Source organism: Schistocerca piceifrons, chromosome 10 (genome assembly GCF_021461385.2).
Source record: "Schistocerca piceifrons isolate TAMUIC-IGC-003096 chromosome 10, iqSchPice1.1, whole genome shotgun sequence".
Taxonomy (NCBI): domain Eukaryota; kingdom Metazoa; phylum Arthropoda; class Insecta; order Orthoptera; family Acrididae; genus Schistocerca; species Schistocerca piceifrons.
The window spans coordinates 12,076,518-12,097,962 of NC_060147.1; the positions used below are offsets into that span (position 1 = coordinate 12,076,518).

General features: G+C 40.2%; 1 protein-coding gene across 3 annotated transcripts in view; it reads right to left on the reverse strand.

Annotated features, from left to right (window-relative positions):
• Positions 1-4,682: 4,682 nt before the first annotated feature.
• LOC124719115 (uridine phosphorylase 1) overlaps positions 4,683-21,445 on the reverse strand; it is a 404,330-nt gene continuing 387,567 nt past the window's right edge. For 2 of the 3 annotated variants that reach the window (XM_047244807.1, XM_047244808.1), the window contains exons 6-7: positions 13,416-13,609; positions 4,683-8,109 (exon numbers count right to left, since the gene is read on the reverse strand). In XM_047244807.1, the coding sequence (XP_047100763.1) occupies positions 7,924-8,109; positions 13,416-13,609 (380 nt within the window). In that variant the 3' untranslated portion in view covers positions 4,683-7,923. The remainder of the gene's footprint in view (positions 8,110-13,415; positions 13,610-21,445) is intronic. The other variant, XM_047244809.1, reaches the window with a different exon arrangement.

Sequence of the window (21,445 nt, forward strand, 5' to 3'; positions counted from 1 at the left end):
AGAGGAGTTACAAGATAGTAAGTATAGGAAAGCACAAATGAAATAGCTACTGATGTCAGGTATTATACAAATATGAGAGAAAATTGAGTGTCACATGTGTCTGATGTGCCAGCTATCCAGTGATAAATCTAGAAACAGGCAGGAGAAAATCAGGTGCTCGATTACCTGCATTCAGAGGATGCTTTACTGCAAAAATAGAGAACAAGAAATACAGAAAATAAAATGGAGTTAGTTGTTCCTAAGTTTAGACCTGAAGTCAATATGTAAGACAATATTGTACAAGTGTGTCAGCTAACATAGTGTTATACAGCATTGTAACGACCTCATTAGTTACGAGTTTAAAATGTCATCAGAGAGAAAGAAGGTGGTTGTGTCCATGAACAAAAAAAGTTTGATGCACTGCATAAGATCGATAAATGAGAATTGTTGGAAAATGTTGCAATTGAATTTGGCACTGGAAATTCAGCGGTAGGGTTTTGACAGAATAAGTGAGAATAAATTGAAGATTTATGTATCAAAATGATGATTTCTGATTATGAAATTACCCCACTTGTTCCTCTGCTGACAAAGACAATAGTGATTATGGAGTAGTTGATGAAGTTGGCACTCACTGTGAAGACATGGCTGGACACAATAACATTCTGTTTGGAATGGCAACTTTGGTCACACTAATACTGCTGAATAGCCTACATGATCATGCTGTAAAAAAATGATTGTAAACACATTTTTTAATATATGGTCGCATTTTGTCCAAGTTATTCCAGTTTATTCAGATTACATGGATTTATGATAAATTATAGTCTGAATAAACTGAGGTGCCATTGTAATCATTTTTCCACTACTACACAACTACTGCAATTACATAAATGTGACCACTTAGCAAGAGAAAACAAAGTATTAACATCACAATTGGTGTGAAATGTTAAAACGTGCAGTGTTCATTTCATTTCCTCACATTAAGTAGTTCTAAGTTTCCCTTCAAACTGCAACGATATCACGAGAACAGCCAGAAGATCAGAATATGCAAAATACATACCTCAAGATGAAACATTATGCCTCAAAATGTATGTGGCATACAGTCAGGTGCATTTGACACTAATTGCTCAAAACTCATGATGTTTGCAGTTAAGTGATAAAGTAGAAAAAGCAGAGTGACAATACATGAAACATAAATTTGAATAAACTGGGTGACAGTGTGTGGTTATTGCCACGCTGAGATTAATGCTAATCAGCTCTCAGTTAAAGTAGTAAATGGCATCAAAAGAGATTTCAGTGAGTTTTCTCCTCCAGAAGATTATTGCATCGTGAAGTATGCACGGACCGTACATGCGATGTATCATAGATTTAATCAAGTTATGACTGTAGTTTTTCCATGTCCTCATTGTCTCGGTTGTGCGGTTCTGAGACAAAAGGATTGGGCACTGTATAGTTGCTGGAGTATTGGGATATTACAAAATTCTTATTGTCAGTTTGCTCATAAGTGACAGCACAAGTTTTTCTCTTCCAGTTTCTTTAAAGTCTTGAAAATCCAACAATGGCAGTGTTCAAAAACAGCACAAGTTGCATAGCATCGTGCAGAATTTGGATCTCCACATTTCTCTACCTGTTAACTCAAAACAAATTGAAGCTGGCAATATTTTTTAAGAATCATCCACAGAGATTTTGAATTTAAGTCTCCTCTATGATCATGCACTTATATGTGGCTGAATGAGTACTCTCATGACTTTCGGTTGAGTTTCCATTAATGAACTCTGCCTTTTAATCCTATTTACTACCTGTGCAATGTCACAGCTCCAAAGCATAATCTCTTTATTTCACACCTGAAACCAATGTAGTCAGTATGCTCCAACAGAACTGTTATGCTCACATTTTACTCCTTTAATTGCCTGCTTATTAAATTTAAGGCAGCCTGCACTATTTTTAAATAGCCATTAATACTTTTTTTTCTTAGAGACACAAAAAACCTACGTGTGCTAACAAAAGTGTATGTTGGGTGCAAAAATCATATACTCTAGTATCATACAATCAGCTCTCATACTAAAGTTTCTAGTAGATATGTCGTTGTCTATAAATGTCTTCTTTTTAAATTATGCCCATACAAATGTACTTCCACACAGAGAAATATTACATCAAAAGCTGCTTCCATTGGTATTTTTTGGACTGAAAAGACAATTTAATTTACTGTGTGTTTTAAGAAATACTTATCAGAGTTTCAATCAACATTTGGCCTTTGTAATTACTAAAATAGGCTCTTCATTTTAAAAATCATTGATTTGCTATTTTTTCCTCCTAAAGATATGTTACAGAGTGGAAATTTATTTACTTTGTATTTGGATCCTCACAATAATCCAGTACTGTTTCATTGAGAGTATGTTCTGACTGTCACTAAGGGGAATACATGTATAACGAACCCAAGTCTTTTGAAACATATGTATTCCCATCTCAGGTTGTAATACTTCATGCTTAACATCAACTGTCCAAAGTTGCAATTACCTAATTTACAGAGAGATTACCCTCCATTTCTCCTTCGGATTTAATCTTTATTGGATACTGCTGAGAACTTAGCACAACACAAGCAATTATTCACATCAGGAATACGCTGAAGAGACCAAACTAATTTGTCAAGAAACATACCCTTTCTTATAACAAACAAATCAGAAAACTTCTGTAGCCACATTTTACCGTCTGTTGGACTACAAAAAATATGGAATATGTTATAAGTCATCATAGCTTTGTGGAAGTTAGTTCATAGAATGTTGGAACATGGATGCAAAAGCTTTTATCATTTGTTTCTGTGTCAGAGATTTCATTTTATGCTTCTGCTTGCTCCCTCACTGCCAAGAATCTCCTCTCAGTGTTCAGCTCCATGTAGAAAAAATAGTGTGAAGTTAGTGTAATTTTCAGCAGCCTACCTGTGCACCTTTAAAGAAATTTATCACCAGTTCCTTTTAAATCCATACCCACCAAACCTGATATAGCAACAGCTCTAAACAAAACAGCTGGCCACATTCCACACGCACAAACCTCAACTGTCCCAACATGGACTCCATTTCACCCAAATAAATGAGCTTATCAGTATGTATTTTCTACAGCCACAATAAATGGATTAAGGAGGGAGATAGGATGACAAAGTGGTGTGAAATTCACAGAATTCAGCTTGTCACTAGTTCTACTTCCTATGTTAAAATATAAATACAAACTGACAAATCACCAACATCACTTTTAAATTGCTCTATGTAAATTATTTCCAAAGGAGTGGTGAAAAACACTGCATAATTTCGTTGCCTACTTCTTCCTGGGAAAATGTGTTTTCTCATCAGAATTTAATGTTTTTCATCCAAATTTATTTCCAATATGTGCTCACTGCTGAGTGAATAGTTCTGTGAACTTTGGGTCTCTAATGCACATCTGCATGAGGGCAAGTAGGATGAACAGTTTTTGGTATACTTGGGTTGTGCTGTTCAGGGCTTTCCCCCCACTGCATTTGAAAATTTTATGTACACCAAGCAAAACTGGAAGTGGATGTAATGAATCACTAGTCCTATCACCTGAGAAAATATCCTATCCAAATTTAAGAATTTTGCATCATGGGCTACGTTTTAATGTGCAGAAAGATTCATTACTCTGGAGAAATTAAAATTAATCTTTCTTGTGACTGAATTAACTAACCAACTCCTCCGATTCGTATTACTATTGTTTGACTCGCTTTCACGTGGAACAATTTACGAAACTGTGAACAAGTTTTATCACACAAGCATAAACTTCATATGAATATTTAATTCATGTAATCATCCTTGTATAAGGCAAGACGTGTTCCCACCCTCATTTAATTTTCTACTTCATTTCCTGTTTCACACAGTGCATAAACTATTGTCAGAAATAGGCAGGTAAAATGAATTACAACAGAAACCACAAAAAATGGTAAACATAAATGAATAAGAAACAGTGAATGGAAATCAAGTGTACATAGATCCAAGGAAGTGTCATGGGGAAAAGGTTTTATGGAGCAAAAATTTTGCCAATGGTGATCATGAAATTGAACACTGTAGAATGTTCACCGAGTAACAGACTATGTAGTTAGAAAGGGCAAAGAGTTGGAACATAATTTTTCCACTACCAATGTAAGTAGTATTTCACTGCAAGGCAAGGCAATACAGCATGTTAAGTGAAGGATTAGCTCTCTCTCTTAATGACTGGAATGAAAACAGTTTACCAGCCCCGAAAGCAGACACATTTGGAATCAAATATTCCGTGCTTTCAAAAGCTTTTCTGTAATGTAAAACCAGGAAGACTTCTTATCACCCACATTTGTCTGTTAGGCTTATACACAATAATTAGTTCTCATCATCTAAGTTTGTGATTTTCTACTGCAGATATGATTGATAATATAACATGCCTGAATTCCAGACCCTGTGTACCTTCCACAGAAGAAAATCCAACAGCCATATAGTTGAAAGACATGGACCCAAAAGGAGAAAGTATATATTAAATTACAAGCGTTATATGGACGTATTTCTTTAAAAATAATGCTGAAAATTACATGCATCTTTCATGTAAGTTCACATTCACTTTCAATAAAAACTATTTCGTGAAAGACATATTACAAATGATATGTGACACATGAAACATGGTCCCTCGGAAGTTTTGGCTGGGGATATTCCTCAATGCAAAGCTATTCCATATGGACATCAGATTCTTGTGAATTCTGTATTATACTGTAAGAAATATATCACATTCAACTCAACTTTTATTTCATATTATGTGTAGCAAATTAAAAAACCCAACTGCAAAAAAATTCCTTTGTTTTGGATCACAGACAGGCTCTTAGTCGAAAGCATGTACACATTTTATAATATTAGTAATAGCTATTCTTGATCACAAAAAATAGCAAATGTAATCAAAGCTGTAAACTTGCTAATCTTATGTTTGGATGTAATTTAAATAATGGCATTTACAAAACTATACTTTCCTCTTTCAGTTCTCATTTTTATAATTTTTGTGCTATCTTTAGATGCCCCCATGATAAATAATAGATTACACTGAGCAATACAACGTTTTTGAAATGGGGCCAGATTCTTTTGACTCTTGGTTTGCAATGTGGAATCAAGTGTGGAGGTGAAATGTTCTTTACTGTTGCTGGAACAATGAGACCAGTGGATCAATAGACTATGAACATGAACGTAATGACATAATGAAACAATTTTTTAAAAGGGGGTGAGGGGTATCAGACAATATAATTTAATCAGTATCACTGGGGCAGCTGAAGAGAAATTGACAGCAAAATACATTGTGCTCAGGTGACTGTAGTTTTGTTACTTTCATAAAACAATAATTCCACTTAATCATAAGTCAAAGTCTGGTTGAATCAAAGAAATGCCATAATTTTCCTCTGCTTACAAGGGAACAACAACAACTTTGCCTCAAATTTTGGCAAGAAAGAAAACACACCTGCAAGATATCTGCCCCAGCAATCAGGCCCATGGAAAAATTTGGGCCATAATTTCGATTGTAAGCAGCTGACCTGCAGCTACTTAATGCTCAAGTACTGTACAGTGGAGTGAGTTAAGAGGTTTGCATTCATAATGGCAATGAACAAATTACAGTAGTACAGCAATGAATTAAGAGCACTGAACTAAAGATACTGCAGTTTCTGTACTGACATTACCACTGTGTGGAACAAGATATTTTCACCCACTGGATGTATGTAGCTTTCGCATATTGAAGATTTTGTCCGTAGGTTTACCAACAACTCTGCATTGATGTTAACTATGACCAGCGTAACAAGTTTCTTCAAATGTAGTCTCTGCTTTACAGGTAGTTATGTGCACCAGTATTGTGCAGGTCTTTCAGTAGGTTTGGTAGGGAAGCAGTTGCACAGTGACCAATCAGAGCACTTTCAACATCCAATGAAATACTGTTGCGACATTGATGTGTGCTTTGTTCAGAGTGCTAAAGTGTGAGTCTTGCTGTCAGTCCACTGTGTAGTACTTCACTCTTGGGCATTGTATGGTTGCAGTGAGACCGAATGAGTGTGAAACAACGGGTGTGCATGAATCTTTAAAAGCTGCACAGTCAGGTCGTAACTGAGTGCTATACAAATTAAGGGCCTAATTTTCATGTGGAATCGACCGATGGGCTGATACCTTGCAAGTGTGCTTTTTTTCTCTCTAAAATATGAGGTCAAATTGGTGATATTCTCTTAAAGTAAACAAAATTGGAATCTGGCAACACCTATGCACATCTGTACTTAGGTGGAACAAAATAAAATCATATTTTTCTATAGGTAAACACCAACCTAAGTAATACTTGGAGGTCGTGTTTCTTATTTCACGTGTTCACCACTATCGCAACTAGTTTTATCTGTTCGTATCTGAGTACCTACTAATAGTCCCAAAATGTCAGAATAGTGACAAAATTGAAAATTGTGTCCACAAGATTCTCAAACATGGTCTTAAGCTGTTTTATGGGCAGTAATTTAACTGATACATCTCTAGAGGAGCAGAAAGCATGTTTGGAAAATGGAGGTACTTTTCCTAATATGTGCTGCATCTGAGAGCAAATGAAATCAGAGGACAGGACTCACATTTTTTTAGGATATGCATATTTTCAATTACTTCTGACACAGAGCTGTAAACTACAAACAGAAATGATAAATGGAGACAATATTTTCTTTAGATTTCAAAGAAATTTGTTTTTTCCCATACATTCTGGTAATTGCCATTTACAAAAAGGAGCTTATTAATTCAAGACACAAGTGGACTATCAACCAAGCAGCATATTCGTGTCACTAAGTACAAATAACTAATTTCTTTCTTTCTATTTCTTCACAGGTTTAAATACTGAAACTGTCTATTTACATCCTCCATGACACAAAATTTACACATTTCGAACGAATCTAATAAATACATTTTTTCAGTCTCTAAATAATGCACTTGCACATATAAAAATGCTGTACAATTAGAAACCATTAGAACAACTGGGGTTGATAAAAACAAAAGATTTATTTTTTGATCACTCTGGCAATTGACCCTGGGCTTATTGTGCACCAGTGAGCAGATTTAAGGCATTTAGTACATCTCTGCATGTATATGGCAGTTTTATATAATGTCATCCAGAGAAATTGCATACACCAGAGCACACACAGACATCTCATGAGCCACAGTTTTTTTGTTACCTATTGTAACATTAATACTCTCCAGTTTTAACAAGAAGCGTAAATCCTATAAGCATCTAGCTTGCAAAAACTACTTTACAACAACATATGACAAACAACAAACAACTTTATTTAACACCAACTTATGAAACTCCTCATATAAATGAGTGGGAATGCTGTAGCTCATCTCGCACTGAACACACGGTGACAGTAATATACGAACTACTGTACACCATGCAGATAACAGTATAAAAAGTGAAATTATGCACTAGTCTAAAACAATCACCCAGTTTTGAAACACAGCCTTTTAAAGGAAAGCATTAACATCTTACTTGTCTCACATTTTTATAGTTATCCTACAGTCTACACTGTACATTAAACAATGGCATATAAATAAGTCAGATGACCGCTACAAACAAACACAAACATTTTTCCCTAAGCCTAACAGCACATGTGACCACAAGATTCAGGCTCACACTTCAGTTACTGGTCTCTGTCCAGTTTCAAGAAAATAAAATACGCCACTATCGAATGAACATAAATCTTTGGAATTAAAAAGCAAAACATCCACAAAAAGGATGCTGCATTTTTATTTTTACTTTTATTTTTTTCTCTGATGTCAGTCCTGCAAGAATTCAGCTGCAGCCGGAATGTTATCCCCTCCGATCCAGAATGTAGCCCCGTCGAGTCATTCCAGAAGCGGAGGAAGATTCCTGCGCCACGTGTTTTGTGCTGCAGCCACAGATGGGACTCTGATCAACTGACAGCAACTAGTCGTAATTTTCAGACTCCTGCTGCACCAGCTTGAAGCGGCGGGGGCTCTTCACACATATGGACCCTCCAAACCCCTCGAGTGACAGTCGACCCTTCATTGTCAGGTATTTCTTGATGAAGCGGGTCACCAGCTTCTGTGGTCGCAACTGCCATTCATCAAGAACTTCCTTTGGAGCCAGCACCTACAACATTTATTTATTTATTTTTATTTCCAACTACATACATAAAAATCAATGTGTGTGTGTGTGTGTGTGTGTGTGTGTGTGTGTGTGGGGGGGGGGGGGGGGGGGGGGCTCCAATCTTGTCTTCACAGTCCATACAGGGGCAATGCATAGGGGCTGTAGTACAATTCTAGATTCCTCCCTCAATGATAATTATTGCTACTTTTTTAAGTAAGCTTTTCACAGGATAATTTATGTCTATTTTCAAGTGTCTGCCAGTTCAAGGTTTACAGAATTTCTATACCATTCTCACATAAGTGACACAAACCTGTCACCATCTGTGCAGCCCTTCTTTGCAGATCCCCAAATGTATACTGCATTTCCCCACTATCCTTTCAATGAACCAATATCTGCTAACTGCCTGCTCTACAACCGAGCCTATGTGATCCATCTTTTTCATGCTCCTGCAAACTGCTACATTCAAGAACCTACAGCAGTTGATTCATACTTGTCACAACTCACTGATGTAGTCATAGGTGAGGTAACTCCCACATGTTACCACATTGCTGGGTATCTCCTCCTCCTCCTCCTCCTCCTCCTCCTCCTCCTCCCCCCCCCCCTCCCCTGCAGTGGCTACCACTGCTCAGCCAGCTGCCAGTTGAAGTACATGTGGTTGACATGTGACTGTGCAAACAGCATTGTACTATTTCCATCTTCTACCTCACCACTTTATGTAATCGAGGCTCATCTGCTAGTCCGTAGTGTGTTACAGAATCGGGCACCAGCAACTGCATCCGCTTCCCTGTATTGAGTCAGTGACACAAATGCATGTTTCAATGCTCACAGTGCACCAACTGGTGCTCATTTGAGCTACGGTGGCTTACTTAGGCCCGTGCCTGAGCTTCACACATCACTTCACTAGCTGCACCGAAATCTGCCTGTTCTTGTACTCTAGGCTACAACCATCTTGGATCTACTACTAGAGTTTGTTTGGATGACTGTCTTTGGATCAATGTCTGCCAGTGCTTGTACTTTTGGTGTCAATAAATAAATGATACTGTATTGCAGGTTGTTTCACTGGGTAGTAGTCACTTTAGTAGGAAACGTAAGGTGTCCCACATAAAAAGCATATTTTGAGTGCATAAGAAAATACAAATTTACTGATGTAATTAAGTAATTTACATTTTATTTCAGTGTAAGTTACCTGTGATTATGCACGAAATATGATATTACTTAAATGCCCTCCATAACTAAGGAGACATAGTCTCAGTCTTTTAATGAAATTTTCTGTAACTTTTCAGCATACTTGCACCTTAAATACTGAAACTCCATGCCTAATCTTAGCCTTGTAGTTCTGTGAGTAATCATAGTTTGTTGTTATGCACAGAAGATTTTAAATACTTGTGGAAAAAAAGCAAAGAAACAACGGTGTCTAAGTCACAAGAGCTCGGTAGCCAATTCACTGTCGTGAGAAATCTCTCGTAACAAATCCATTGCTGCAATTGATGTGGGACAGGTTGCACCATCTTCATTGAAACCAAACCTCTTCAGCAGTCACACAACCCAATTCACACCATATAGCCTGTCAACATGTTGCAGTGGCATTCACCATTCACTGTTAATGCATTTGCACCATCTTTGAAGTAGTATATCACAGTTATGCCCTCAGTCCGAAAGTCATATTACACAGTAACTTGTTGCAGCTGCAGTGTCTTCTCCAAAGATTAGATTCACGTATTTTGAACACCAAGTATTTCAGTTTTGCTTGTTCACAAAGCGTTTCAACAGAAAGTATGCCTCATCAGGGAATAGTATCTTCTTGAAGGAACTCTTGTCCATTCTGTGTTTTGCAAGCACCTAATAGACAAATGCCTGAAACTTTTCGTGGTTGTTTGGCTTAATTTTTTGTGCCAGTTGGATTTCATTTATGAATAACTGACTGGAGATTATAGACGACTTCACAATAGGTAACTGCACCTGCAAAAACTCTGAGGCTAGTGTTAATATTGTCTGCCAGTTCATTATATATAATGTGGATGGCAAGGGCCTCAATGAATTTCCCTGGAAATCCTTAAGTTACTTCTACATCCGTTAAAGACTCAATCCAAGATAACATGCTGTCCTCCATTCCAAGAAATCTTCAATCCAATCACAAACTTGATTTGATGCTCTACATCCTCCATCCTTTCTGATGCCCTTTACCCAGCCAGTGAGGACTGGCATAGTATTTACACGGAGAAGCAACCAGAACCATGTAATGCCTGTTATTAAGAAGGGGTTTCCACTCCTAGAGGCATTTTGAAGCTACTGCCAGCTCGTCCTCTGGGGAGAAATCCACGTACCCCTTCTGTCTGTGTCCACTGTAATTGAATGGTCAAACATGAAATCATTTTTCAAAGTGATTGCACGTTGTGTAGCTCAGGCAGGATATGGGAACCTCTCCAGTACTTACCTACCTGGATGTGCAAAAACCACAGCCAGGCTGGCCGGGACACTATTAATCAGCAAGGTGGATCCAATCTGGGTTCAGTGCGCTTCTGCGTGTCCCTAAAGTGGGTACTTTAATGCACTCAGCTACCCAGGCAGATCATTTGATATTCCATTACATTATACAATAATGAGCATTGATGTGAGACTGAGACAAATGCTTTTTTTAAATCAAGAAGCACTATCCACCTGATGTCCTTGATCCACGGCATCCACGATGTCATGTAAGAAAAGCTCAAGTTTTGCATAACTGATGTTTCCAGAATCCATTCTGGTTATGTGTGATCCCAATTTGTTCTAAGTTTCTAGATTAGAAGACTAGCAATGATACTGCCTCATAGTTTTGTGGGTCACTTCTTATAGCTTTGTGACCTCTGCTTTCTTCCAACCACAGCACACAGTTTTTTGCTTGAGGGATTTACAGTATATTACGGTCAGATGATGGGCTAAATCATCCTCACATTCTGCATAGAATTGGTAATGATTCCATCGAGTCCTAAGGGCACTGTTCATTATTAGTGTTTTTAGTGTTTCGCAATGCCACTAATACTGCGTTATAACTTCAAGTTGAACAAATATATTTGAAGGACGACGCAATACATGAAAGTCACAGATCAAGTAAACAGAGTAAGACGTGTGTCCTTTAACAGTCAAATCATAACTGAGTCCACTTCTAGCGGCCGCTGGCTGGCTGGCCGCTTAGGTGGCGCTGCTGCTGCATGGCTGGCAGACAGCGCCGCACGTAGAGGACGCGCGTAACTGTGCGGCGGCACTTTCAAAGATCGGCGAGTCACAACATACTGTTTTCTGGATCACTATTGTTTCCAACTGTGTGAAACTTGAAGTGGATTAGTACTCTCGGATCTGCCTTTGCAAAGGAATATTTGATTGCATAGTTCAGCATTTCTGTTATTGCTTAGTTACCCTCAGCTTCTATTCCTGTGTCATCCAGAAACATCTGGACACTGTGTCTGCTACAGACATCATTAAAGTCCTCATTCATTTCCCTTTTGACAGCTGAACATGTTTTACTTAACATCTCTCTACATAAAGTCCTATGTTTTATTGTACACCTATTGTGCAGTAGTCTCAGTTTCTTTAGAAGTTTGTTTACGGAGATGTAGGTTCTCTCCCATGATTTTTTCTACTGGGTACACAGCTATCATGTACATGATATCAGTTTAAATGCAGACATCCTCAAAGATGTCAAGTCTATAAAGACATCCTCAAATATACAATATATTTCTGCCATGAGCAGGCTACCATATTACCAATGTTATTATACAAATTTCAAGTCTGCACTTAGTTCTTTGTTGAAAGTTCTATCTGTCAGCAACAAGCATCTGCTTCAATGAAGAAGCACTACCAGAGACATAGTTTTTTATTTATTTATAAAATTTTCGATTTATCTCTCTCATAGTTTTCTTATTAGTCATTACAGTCAAAATAACTAAGGGATGACATTTGGTCGTTAATTATGTTCTCTGCAATCATTTTAAAGCAGTATTTCCACCCATCTCCTGCACTGTACCAAAGCTACTAGTCTGGTCTTGGTTTAACGAACCTCAACATCATACTGACCAGAAGGAAGTCATCCTCTTATGGTATTAAGGTTTCATCTGTGTAAAATAAAACATTAGAACACTGCATTTTGATATTTTAAATATGAAAAAGAGTAGATATCATCATGCACCCTGTGTGTGTGTGTGTGTGTGTGTGTGTGTGTGTGTGTGTGTGTGTGTGTGTGTGTGTGTGTGTGTGTGTGTGTGTGTGTGTGTGGATTTAGACATGACTTTGGACAATGGAGACTGGAATGCACTCTCAAATTCTGAAAAATCAAGGACGAAATACAGACAGCCAAATGTTATCTCCAACTTGTACAGAAACCAGGCTGTAGTTACAAGAGTCAAAGGAGGGAGGCAACAGTTCAGAAAGGACAGGTAGGGTTGTATCCATGTTATTCAATATGCAAATAGAACAGTTAGGAAAGGAAACTAATAACTTTTTTAAAATATGAATTAAGGTTAAGGAGAAGAAATAAACACATTCATGCTTCCTGATGACATTTTAATTCTCTTACAGATGGCACAGGACATCAAAAATCTAATGAATAGAATGCATAATGTTTCGAAAAAGAGGTCACAGGGCGAACATCAACAAAAGTAAAACAAGATTAATGTAGATTAGTCGAATTAAATCAGGTGATGATGGAGGAATTAGACTAGGAAATCAGATCCTGAATGTAAAAGTGTAAAAGACACATTCTGACAGTGGGGAGGGAGAGGGGGAGGGGGGAGTTCAGAAACAGTGAAATATGTAAACAAAACATTGAACATATATTACTATGAAAGCTTAGCTGAAAGTATTCATTTGGAGTGTAATCTTGCACAGAAGTGGATGAAAAACAGTACCAATAAGAATAACAAAGGAGCTTTCCACATCCAGTCTTACAGAAGAATTTTCAAGATTAAAAGGGTAAGAGTAGATTGGGTGACTAATGAAAGGTACTGCATTGCACTGTGGAGAAAAGAGTTTTACAGAATAACTTCACTAAATGAATGGGTAGATTGATAGAACAAATCTTGAGGCACTGAGGAACTTTTAGTTTGGTAATGGTGGGAAATGTAACGCATAAAAATAGAGGGACACCAAAACCTGAATATAGCAAACATTTTAAAGGGGATGTAGGTGGAGATAAACAAAATGTGCACTTGCATATGCACACCTGCGCACGTGTGGATGTGTGCATAGGAATGTGCCTGTGTGAATGTGGGTGTCTGGGCATTTCTGTCAGTCCACGTTCCAGGCATCTACAGACACAAACGAATCGCCACACTTACCTGATCGCCCTTGAATCTGTCCATGAGGGCGACACATATGACCGCTGCCTTGATCCCGGCATGATGAGTGAGGGCAGCGAAGGAGAGAGATTCCATCTCAATGTTAACAACTCCTGCCTTATGGATTCGACTCAGGAAGTCCATCTTGTCCTTTTCTGTGAAGTCACAGAAGGCACCGTCCAGTCTGCCTTGACCTGCAACACAGAAGCCCGTTCAAACAAATAGCCTGTGATCACAATTCAAATTATTTGGAACAAAAGAGCATTTCAGGAATATTCTACACTGCACAGATAAGAGACTCTGGATTTGGAAAAAAGTCAATAATGAGCATTTTATGCAAAAATAATTCAGTAGAATGTTGGATTTTGTTATGTGCAAGATGATCATACTGATACTGAGAAATAAGAAATACATTCCAACAAAAGTTTATTTTACATTTAGTTTTAAATAGCATATGCTACTGGTATAGTGTTGTGGATTTTTCTCATTTCCTTTCATACTACTTCTACCTTGAATGTCACTTGTGGGTAATTCTCCTATACAAATCACTGTATATGCTGACCTACTACAATCCTTCCTTACGTTTCCATTAAATAAAGGTATCTCTAGTTTAAAAACGCACTTTTTCATTTGAGCAGAAACCTGATGAGTCTACACTGTATTAAATAAAGTCTTGGTACGAGATAACTATGGCCTGTATATTAATGACATGTCATATTTTTTCCCTTAACTTTAGGGTGAATTTTGCAACAAGTTATGCATGAATCCAGATACAGTAGTGTAAAAAATGTATTTTTATTGTGCGTATAAAGTCATATTTACATCTTCTTCAGCAGTAGGGTCATGTTTCAGCCAATGTTTGCCTTATCATACGTTTAACAACAGTGGAATAAAAACATGAAAATGTTGCTCAGTGACTACATGACAGGTGATAAGCTTTATTTATTAGAACTACTATACAAGCAGCATTAACACCCTAGTCAGTTCACCAACATTGTTGCACAGGGTCAACAAAATGCTCTTAAAACCAAAAAAGGCAGCTTCTGACGTAATAAACATCACACACATGGTCATACTATTCTGTCTGAATACAAACCGAGTCTGGTTCAACATGCAAAGTGCTTCAGCACTGGTGGTGGTGGTGGTGGTGGTGGTGGTTGGAGGGGGGGGGGGGGGGGAGGGGGAGGAGGGAAGGAGGGCTATTATTTTGTAAACTGTGTGAAGTTAAAGTTAGCGGAGAAAAGTACTTTAATGTGCAATGACACTGTAATACTACCAAACACAGTAGCGAGAAGTTATGAAAATGACAACAGACAATTGCTGTTAATTGGATAGACAGCTCCGTCTTCAACTGTGCAGTCATTCTCCAAGAACTTTTGTGAGATAATGGAGCCTTACAACTTTGCATTGGAGAATCTGAAGAATCCACACCTCAAACAGTTCTTGGAGAAGTACACAACACATCCAGTTCCAGATGAATCTACATGGGAAAAGAACTATTCATCTGTGTGCTATGAGGAAGTGTCAACAAAATATGAATTAGTGCTGTTGACCAGAAGGTCTGGGTGTCCACAGGTGAAATCATCAATGTGGGTGGATGTTATGTTGCAAAATTTGTTGTTGGTGTTCTAAAAGTTGACAGGTCTGGAGAAATGTTCCTCCTAACATGTGAAGCTCTCAAGATAGTAAACAGCTCGATAACTGTAATTTTTGTATGACAACTCTGTGAAGCTATGTTGGCCGGATGATGTGAACAGAGAATGTTTTGCTGCTAGTGACAGATGATGCATGGCTAAAGCAACCAAAGGGTTTCATATTCACTAACCCAGTATGGTTTATGACACTTGCCTTGCACACATGTTACACAAGCTGCAGAAGAGATGTGATCAAATTACCCTGATCTGGACAAATTAATTTACTGTGGCAAGAAAAGCTATGTGAAAGCTCTGCTACAGGTGCAGAAATTCAAGGAACAAGTATTTACACTGCCCCCGCCCAGTCTGTTCTTACACAATGGGGGTTTTGATGATGATGATGATGATGATGATGATGATGATGATGATTTGAAGTGAGGGGCACTCAACATCATGGTCATCAGTGCCCCGATGAAACGTCAACATGCTAATCTCGTGGATGGGGATGAGGGCTGTCCCCACATGCGGAGCAGTTTACAATGTTTTAAAGTCTGCCTCCCTTCCCCACCAATTTAGGGATGAGGCCTGACATTTCACAAAATGTCACCACTCTCGTAACACTGGAATCAGTATCACCAGGGATGGTGGGCAGATCTCCATCGAGACTGAGAGCTGCCCTAATAACAGTACATAGGACACACATTGCCAAAATATGCTGAACTGAAAGTGGCACACCACAAACTTCACAGATTGGTGGATCCTCCAGCCAGAGAAGGCTATGTCCAATGTGCAGTCTGGTAAGCAGAACCTCCTTCCAGCGATGAGGCTGACACGGTCCGTCATGCCTTTGTGTCGATTTGAGCGACAGCAGTTTGTTTTCTGTCACCTGCAACCATTCAGTCTCCCACTAACACAGGACGCATGTGTCAGAAAACGAGATGGTGGTGTGTAACGGGATGGGACATTGGTGGCCAGCAACATCCTGACACGCTCCCCTGGCAGCCTTGTCGTTTCCCTGTATCCCGACGGGGCCAGCTATCCAGCAAAAGATCACCTCATTGCCATGAGGTTGAAGCCACTGTAAGGAGTGAAGTGTTTGCAGTGCATTAAGAGAGTTGGAACACACAAGAAACCTTGCACGATGATGTCTGTCAACCCTCTCCAGAGCCATCGGGATGCCATATAATTCCACAAGATAATTTGTAAATTGTTCCAGAAGAGACACTTTAAAAACCCTATCGGGGAAAACAGCAGAATAACCGAGGACATTCTCTTGCTGGGATCCGTCTGTATAAACAACGATAAAACTGTGTCACGTATTTAAAATGGATGAAAACAAAGTTGTAAAAACATAATCTGGAGTAAGAGATTTCTTGTACTGCGTCAAGCTTAAAATCACTTTGGGCCTCTGAAGACACCGAAGCAACAATGTGTTCCATCCCTGGCTGTGTATTTTGATGCCCGATAGATCCAGGTCCCTGCAACGGTCTGTAGAACGTATCCCAAAAGTTTGTCTCACACTGGGCCGATTCCTGAACTGCCGTTCAAAGGTGGGTCGGACCACTGCACTAAACGCCAAGACTGAGGTGACTCTGAGATTTTTGGCACCTGTCGCCCAATCCAGAATGGTGGTTCACCAGCCTCTGCTCGCAGACTCTGACCTGGACTGGTCCAAAAGGCTCCACTCGATATCCGAATGCCCTCTTCGTGGACAGCATCTAACGTCTTGAGGTAGGAAGTAGGGGCTAATCTGTAGACCACACTGGCATAATCTAAGCATGACCAAACAAATGCCCTATAAAACTGCAGGAGGCAGGTTTGTTAAAACTTCCGTAAGCACGGTTAAAATTGACACATGTAATCTTCTCTAGTGAGAACTGAAAACCAGTTGTCCTGGCGCAGGTTTCCAGCCACGGTCAACCGTAGCTGCTTCATTGTCATCAGATCAGAGGAAGAGTAAAAGATTCCAAAGTCATCCACAAACAAATATCATTTTGACAGGGCTGCTGACTGCAGAGGAAATGCAATTGGTACCAATGGCAAACAATGTGACACTGAGAACACTACCTTCAGGGACCCAATTCTCTTGAACATAGCAGTCAGACAAGGCATCACCAACACAATATCTAAAACGCTGATGTTGAGAAAGGATTGGATAAGAAGTGGCAGGCATCCATGTAGTCCCCATTCGTGAAGTTGGCGAAAGATGTTGTACCTCCAAGTAGTGTCACATGGTTTTTCAAGGCCAAAAAACACACAAACCAAACAATTTCGATGTAAGAAGGACTCCTGTATCACTTTCCCCAGTAGAATTAAGTTTTTCAGGGTAGAACAGTAGCACCCGAAACCGCACTTGAAACAGCTCAGGAGACCTCGGGATTCAAGCAGCCAGACGAGGCGGCAGTGGACCGTGTGTTCGAGAGTCTTACCCATACAACTGGTAAGATTTACATTCCGGTAACTGTTAGGGGCACTACGGTCTCTACCTGGTTTCCAGGATGCAATTAATATAGCCTTCTTCCGAGTCATGGGGTACTGTCCATCAAACCAGATGTGACTGAAACAAGGTAGGAGTTGTCCGTTTGCTTCAGGGTACAGATGATGAAGCACGGCAAAATCGATCACGTCAGGTCCTGGAGAAGTGTCTGTGGCTGCAGACAAAGCTGATTCCAGTTCCCACATGGAGAACAGAATGTTGTAGACTTCCTCATTATGTGAGAATAAATTGCACTTCCTCATTTCTGCAGTCCAATGGAACACCTGAAAAGCAGGAGCTTGTCTGGATGACACAGTGACAGTAAAGAAGTGCTCAGCTAAAACCTGAGCCACGTCTTCTGGCGTGTCTACCATGACACCATTACTTGACAAGGTCGCAATGGGTTGCGTACTGCCCTTGCCGGAAATCCATCGTATTGAGTCCCAAACTTGTGCAGTGGAAGTGTACCGATTAATGGAAGTCACGAACTCCTTCGAGGAAGCCCTCTTCCATTCTTTTATCACTCGCCTCACACGTGCTCTCGCAGATCTGAAGGCATCAAGGTTTTCTGTAGTTGGACAGTGTTCTGCACAGCTGTCCGTCTGGCTCTGATTGCCAATCAACAGTCGCCATTCCGCCAAGGTACAGGTCATCGTCTGAGGTGGTTACTAGACCTAGGGATGGACTCTGCAGCAGCCCGTTGGATCTCACAAGTGATGTGGGCACCTTCTCCTGTGCACAATCCTGTTGTTCAAAAATAGCCTGTTGCCTGTACCTCAACCAATTTGCCCTTTGTGTCATCCATCTGCACGGTAACTTGTCAGCCAAGTCGGCAGAAAGATCCGATCTGGGAAGTGGCCACTGGAATGTAAATCTGTGGCCACTTCCCACTGAAATGAATCTGGAATAGCTGAGGAACAAAAAGGCAAAGGTCAATGGCTGAGGACGACACTGTAGCTGTGGGAAAGTGTGTCACCTAACCCGCGTTCAGAAGGCAGATATTCTCAGAATGGACGAGTTGCTCAATCGTCTGATCCCTGGAACAAGTGGTACCCGACCCCACAGCACACTGTGTGCACTGAAGCCCCCCACAAGTACGAATAGGCGTGGGAGCGCCCAGAAGAGTCTGCCAGTGCATCTGCGTCCAAAGCATCATTAGGTGAAAGGTAAAAAGAACACGCCATGATATTAAATGGTGTGATAACTTTCACAGCAATTGCTTGTAAGATCGTGCTAAGAGGGACAGGAGGAGTGGCATCTGTCATCAATGAAAACAGCCATTCCACCTTTAGCCCTGTCTCCAGTAGGATCGTCCTTCCTGCACGGGTGGTAACCCCATACCGCAGGTGTGTCAGTGACTTTGAAGATGTGTTTCTGGACCGAGAGCTGTTAATTCTTCCAAATGTGAGTGATATCCATTTAAATACCACTGCGGCACACGAGTCCCTGCCAAAGCCATTGTTTAGCAAAGGTCTCGTCTTTCTCCCTCAAAGGAGATGATTTACTGGGGGGGGGTCAGGGGAATGTTAGCTGGTTACTGGCTCTCCAGTTCCTCTGATTGGAAGTCCGTATCCCCAAGAGCATAATCCCCATCAGAGAGGGAGAGAGCTCGCCAATCTGAAGGTTTAACCACCACTTTCCTGGACTTGGAACTTTTTCTTTCCTTACAGGAGGTGTTGGTCGCTCAGGTTGCAGGGACGGCTTAGTTGGCTTCTGATGGTGGGTAGTGGTATGTGACTTCAATGGTCAACTCATAGCTGATAGCTTCCAAATGACTTCTGTTTCAAGTTGAGTGTTTTCCCCACAGGTACACCGACAAGTGCACGTGCTTGTACGTGAATCTGTGGTTCATGTTTGTGTGGAGACATCACACTTAGTGATTGGTGTCTTAAGGGCTAGTGCAAAAACTGAAGGTTATATAGCTTTGAAAGCTTTTTTAGCTTCACTGTAGGGTATGAGTCTGTTGAATTTTCCTTTCCTCATTGTAAAGCTCACACTTTCTGCTCCACACTTGGTGATCCCCGGAGCAGTTTACACATTTCGGAGGAAGTGTATAAGAATTGCCCGATTCATGAGCTGAGCCTCCACAATTGCCACACATAGCCCTCCCCTTACATCCCATAGTGTTAGGCCAAATCTTGAACATTTGTAGCACCCCATTGGATTAGGAACAAACAGGTGAACATTAAGACGGATACAGACTTCAAGGATATGTTCAGGTATTCCCAGAGTACTAAACATTAGAATAAATGTTGCCAATTTCTCCAATTTGCCACTGACTCTCCTCATGTAGTTCAGCACTTCCATGATGCCCATATTTTTCCTTTCTTCACTTAACTCCATGTGATCCACCTCCATTATATCAGAAGGAACCACACCCTTACTAAAGTTAAGGGTGTTATGCAACTCAACCTCGGCTGGGTAGTGAGCTAAGGCCTCACATCCCAGATGCTTAGATATTTGGTTTGAATTAACAGTTTCAACTGGAAGTGTACCATTACGAAGTCTTTTGACATTTTTTAGAGACCCAGCAATATCTTCCAATGCCTTGTGAATATAGAAAGGGCAGACCTTCTCAAAGGTTCCCCCTATTTGCTTGATTACACTGAAAGTGTTATGACACGCTACTGCCCTGTTATTATGATTCTGAGACTTCTTTTCGGGAGGGCTGACCGACCGAGCTCTCTTTGAGGAGTGGGAATAGGTACTACCTGACGATAGACCCGTCCCACCAGGAGTAGCAGTTTGACGAGACCATTCCATAGGGATCCCATGAGACGCTACGGAAACAACCATTGACCCAGGCAGAGCCCTGCATACTTGGGCAAGCCTTATATAAGTGGAGGCGGCAGGTGCGCCAGAAGTTGCTCTCTAGAGACTGGCTGTTGAGGTAAAACATTCACCTCATCAGCACATAGAACATCTTGAGGTTGAGGGATTGCCTTTTTATAGAGATGTGAACCTTCCTCGAAGCCCAGGTGGTGAAGCCAAGACCCTCGTTCTCCCAAGCACACAACATTCCACCGCTGCACCACACGGTGGTTGCTGAAGTACGACCAGAGCTTATGGCGACAGAGAGCTGGCGGTGCTTACCAGTCCCCAGCTCAGGTACCTCGGTGTCGCCAAGCTCATTCTCAGCAAATGAATGCTGAGTCCCTGAAGGGGATGGGGTGGGAGGGAGGGGGGTTGACTTAATGCTGCCGAGTATTACTTCATCAACTACACCAAAATAACAACAATCTTTTGTGAGCCTGATGGCAATGAACTGAGTGCTATGCTATTATAGCTGTGAAGGTGGTCTTTATAGATACCTTTTCTGGAAACCTGGAATACACCAACACCAACTTTTCAGTAGTACCAAAAGCCATCACACAACTGGAAGCTGCTGGTTCTGAACTGTGCAATGCCCTTGTTATTGTGCAATATGTGCAGCCATAACTGGTCTGCAGTGACCTCACCACCTTCAAATGTGCTCCTGTGACATTCTGTGATGTGGAGAGGAGCTTTTTCAGGTACAAAACTATCCTTGATGACAACCATAGATCAATGGAAATGGAAAACGAAAATGTGCCTCATAATCCAGTGCAGCTCTGCAGATAATGAAGACTGACAGGACATGTTAATTAATTTGGAATACTTTCAACAGGTGGTTTGCAGAAGTAAAAACATAGTATTATTGTTATGCTGGGTGTTTTCAATGTCCTCATTATTTTTTCTTCCAAGCACATGCAGACATTTAAAAAATAGGTGCTAGATAGTTTGAAATACTGCAAAAAGCAAGTACTATACCCACAATTTGTTCATAAGTGTATTTTATATTACATGATCTATAAAAAATGAACAGGAATGTTTTAAATAAAATTATATAAAGTTAAATGTTATTTTTAAGGTCATGTTTATATAAGTTTTATGTCATAAAT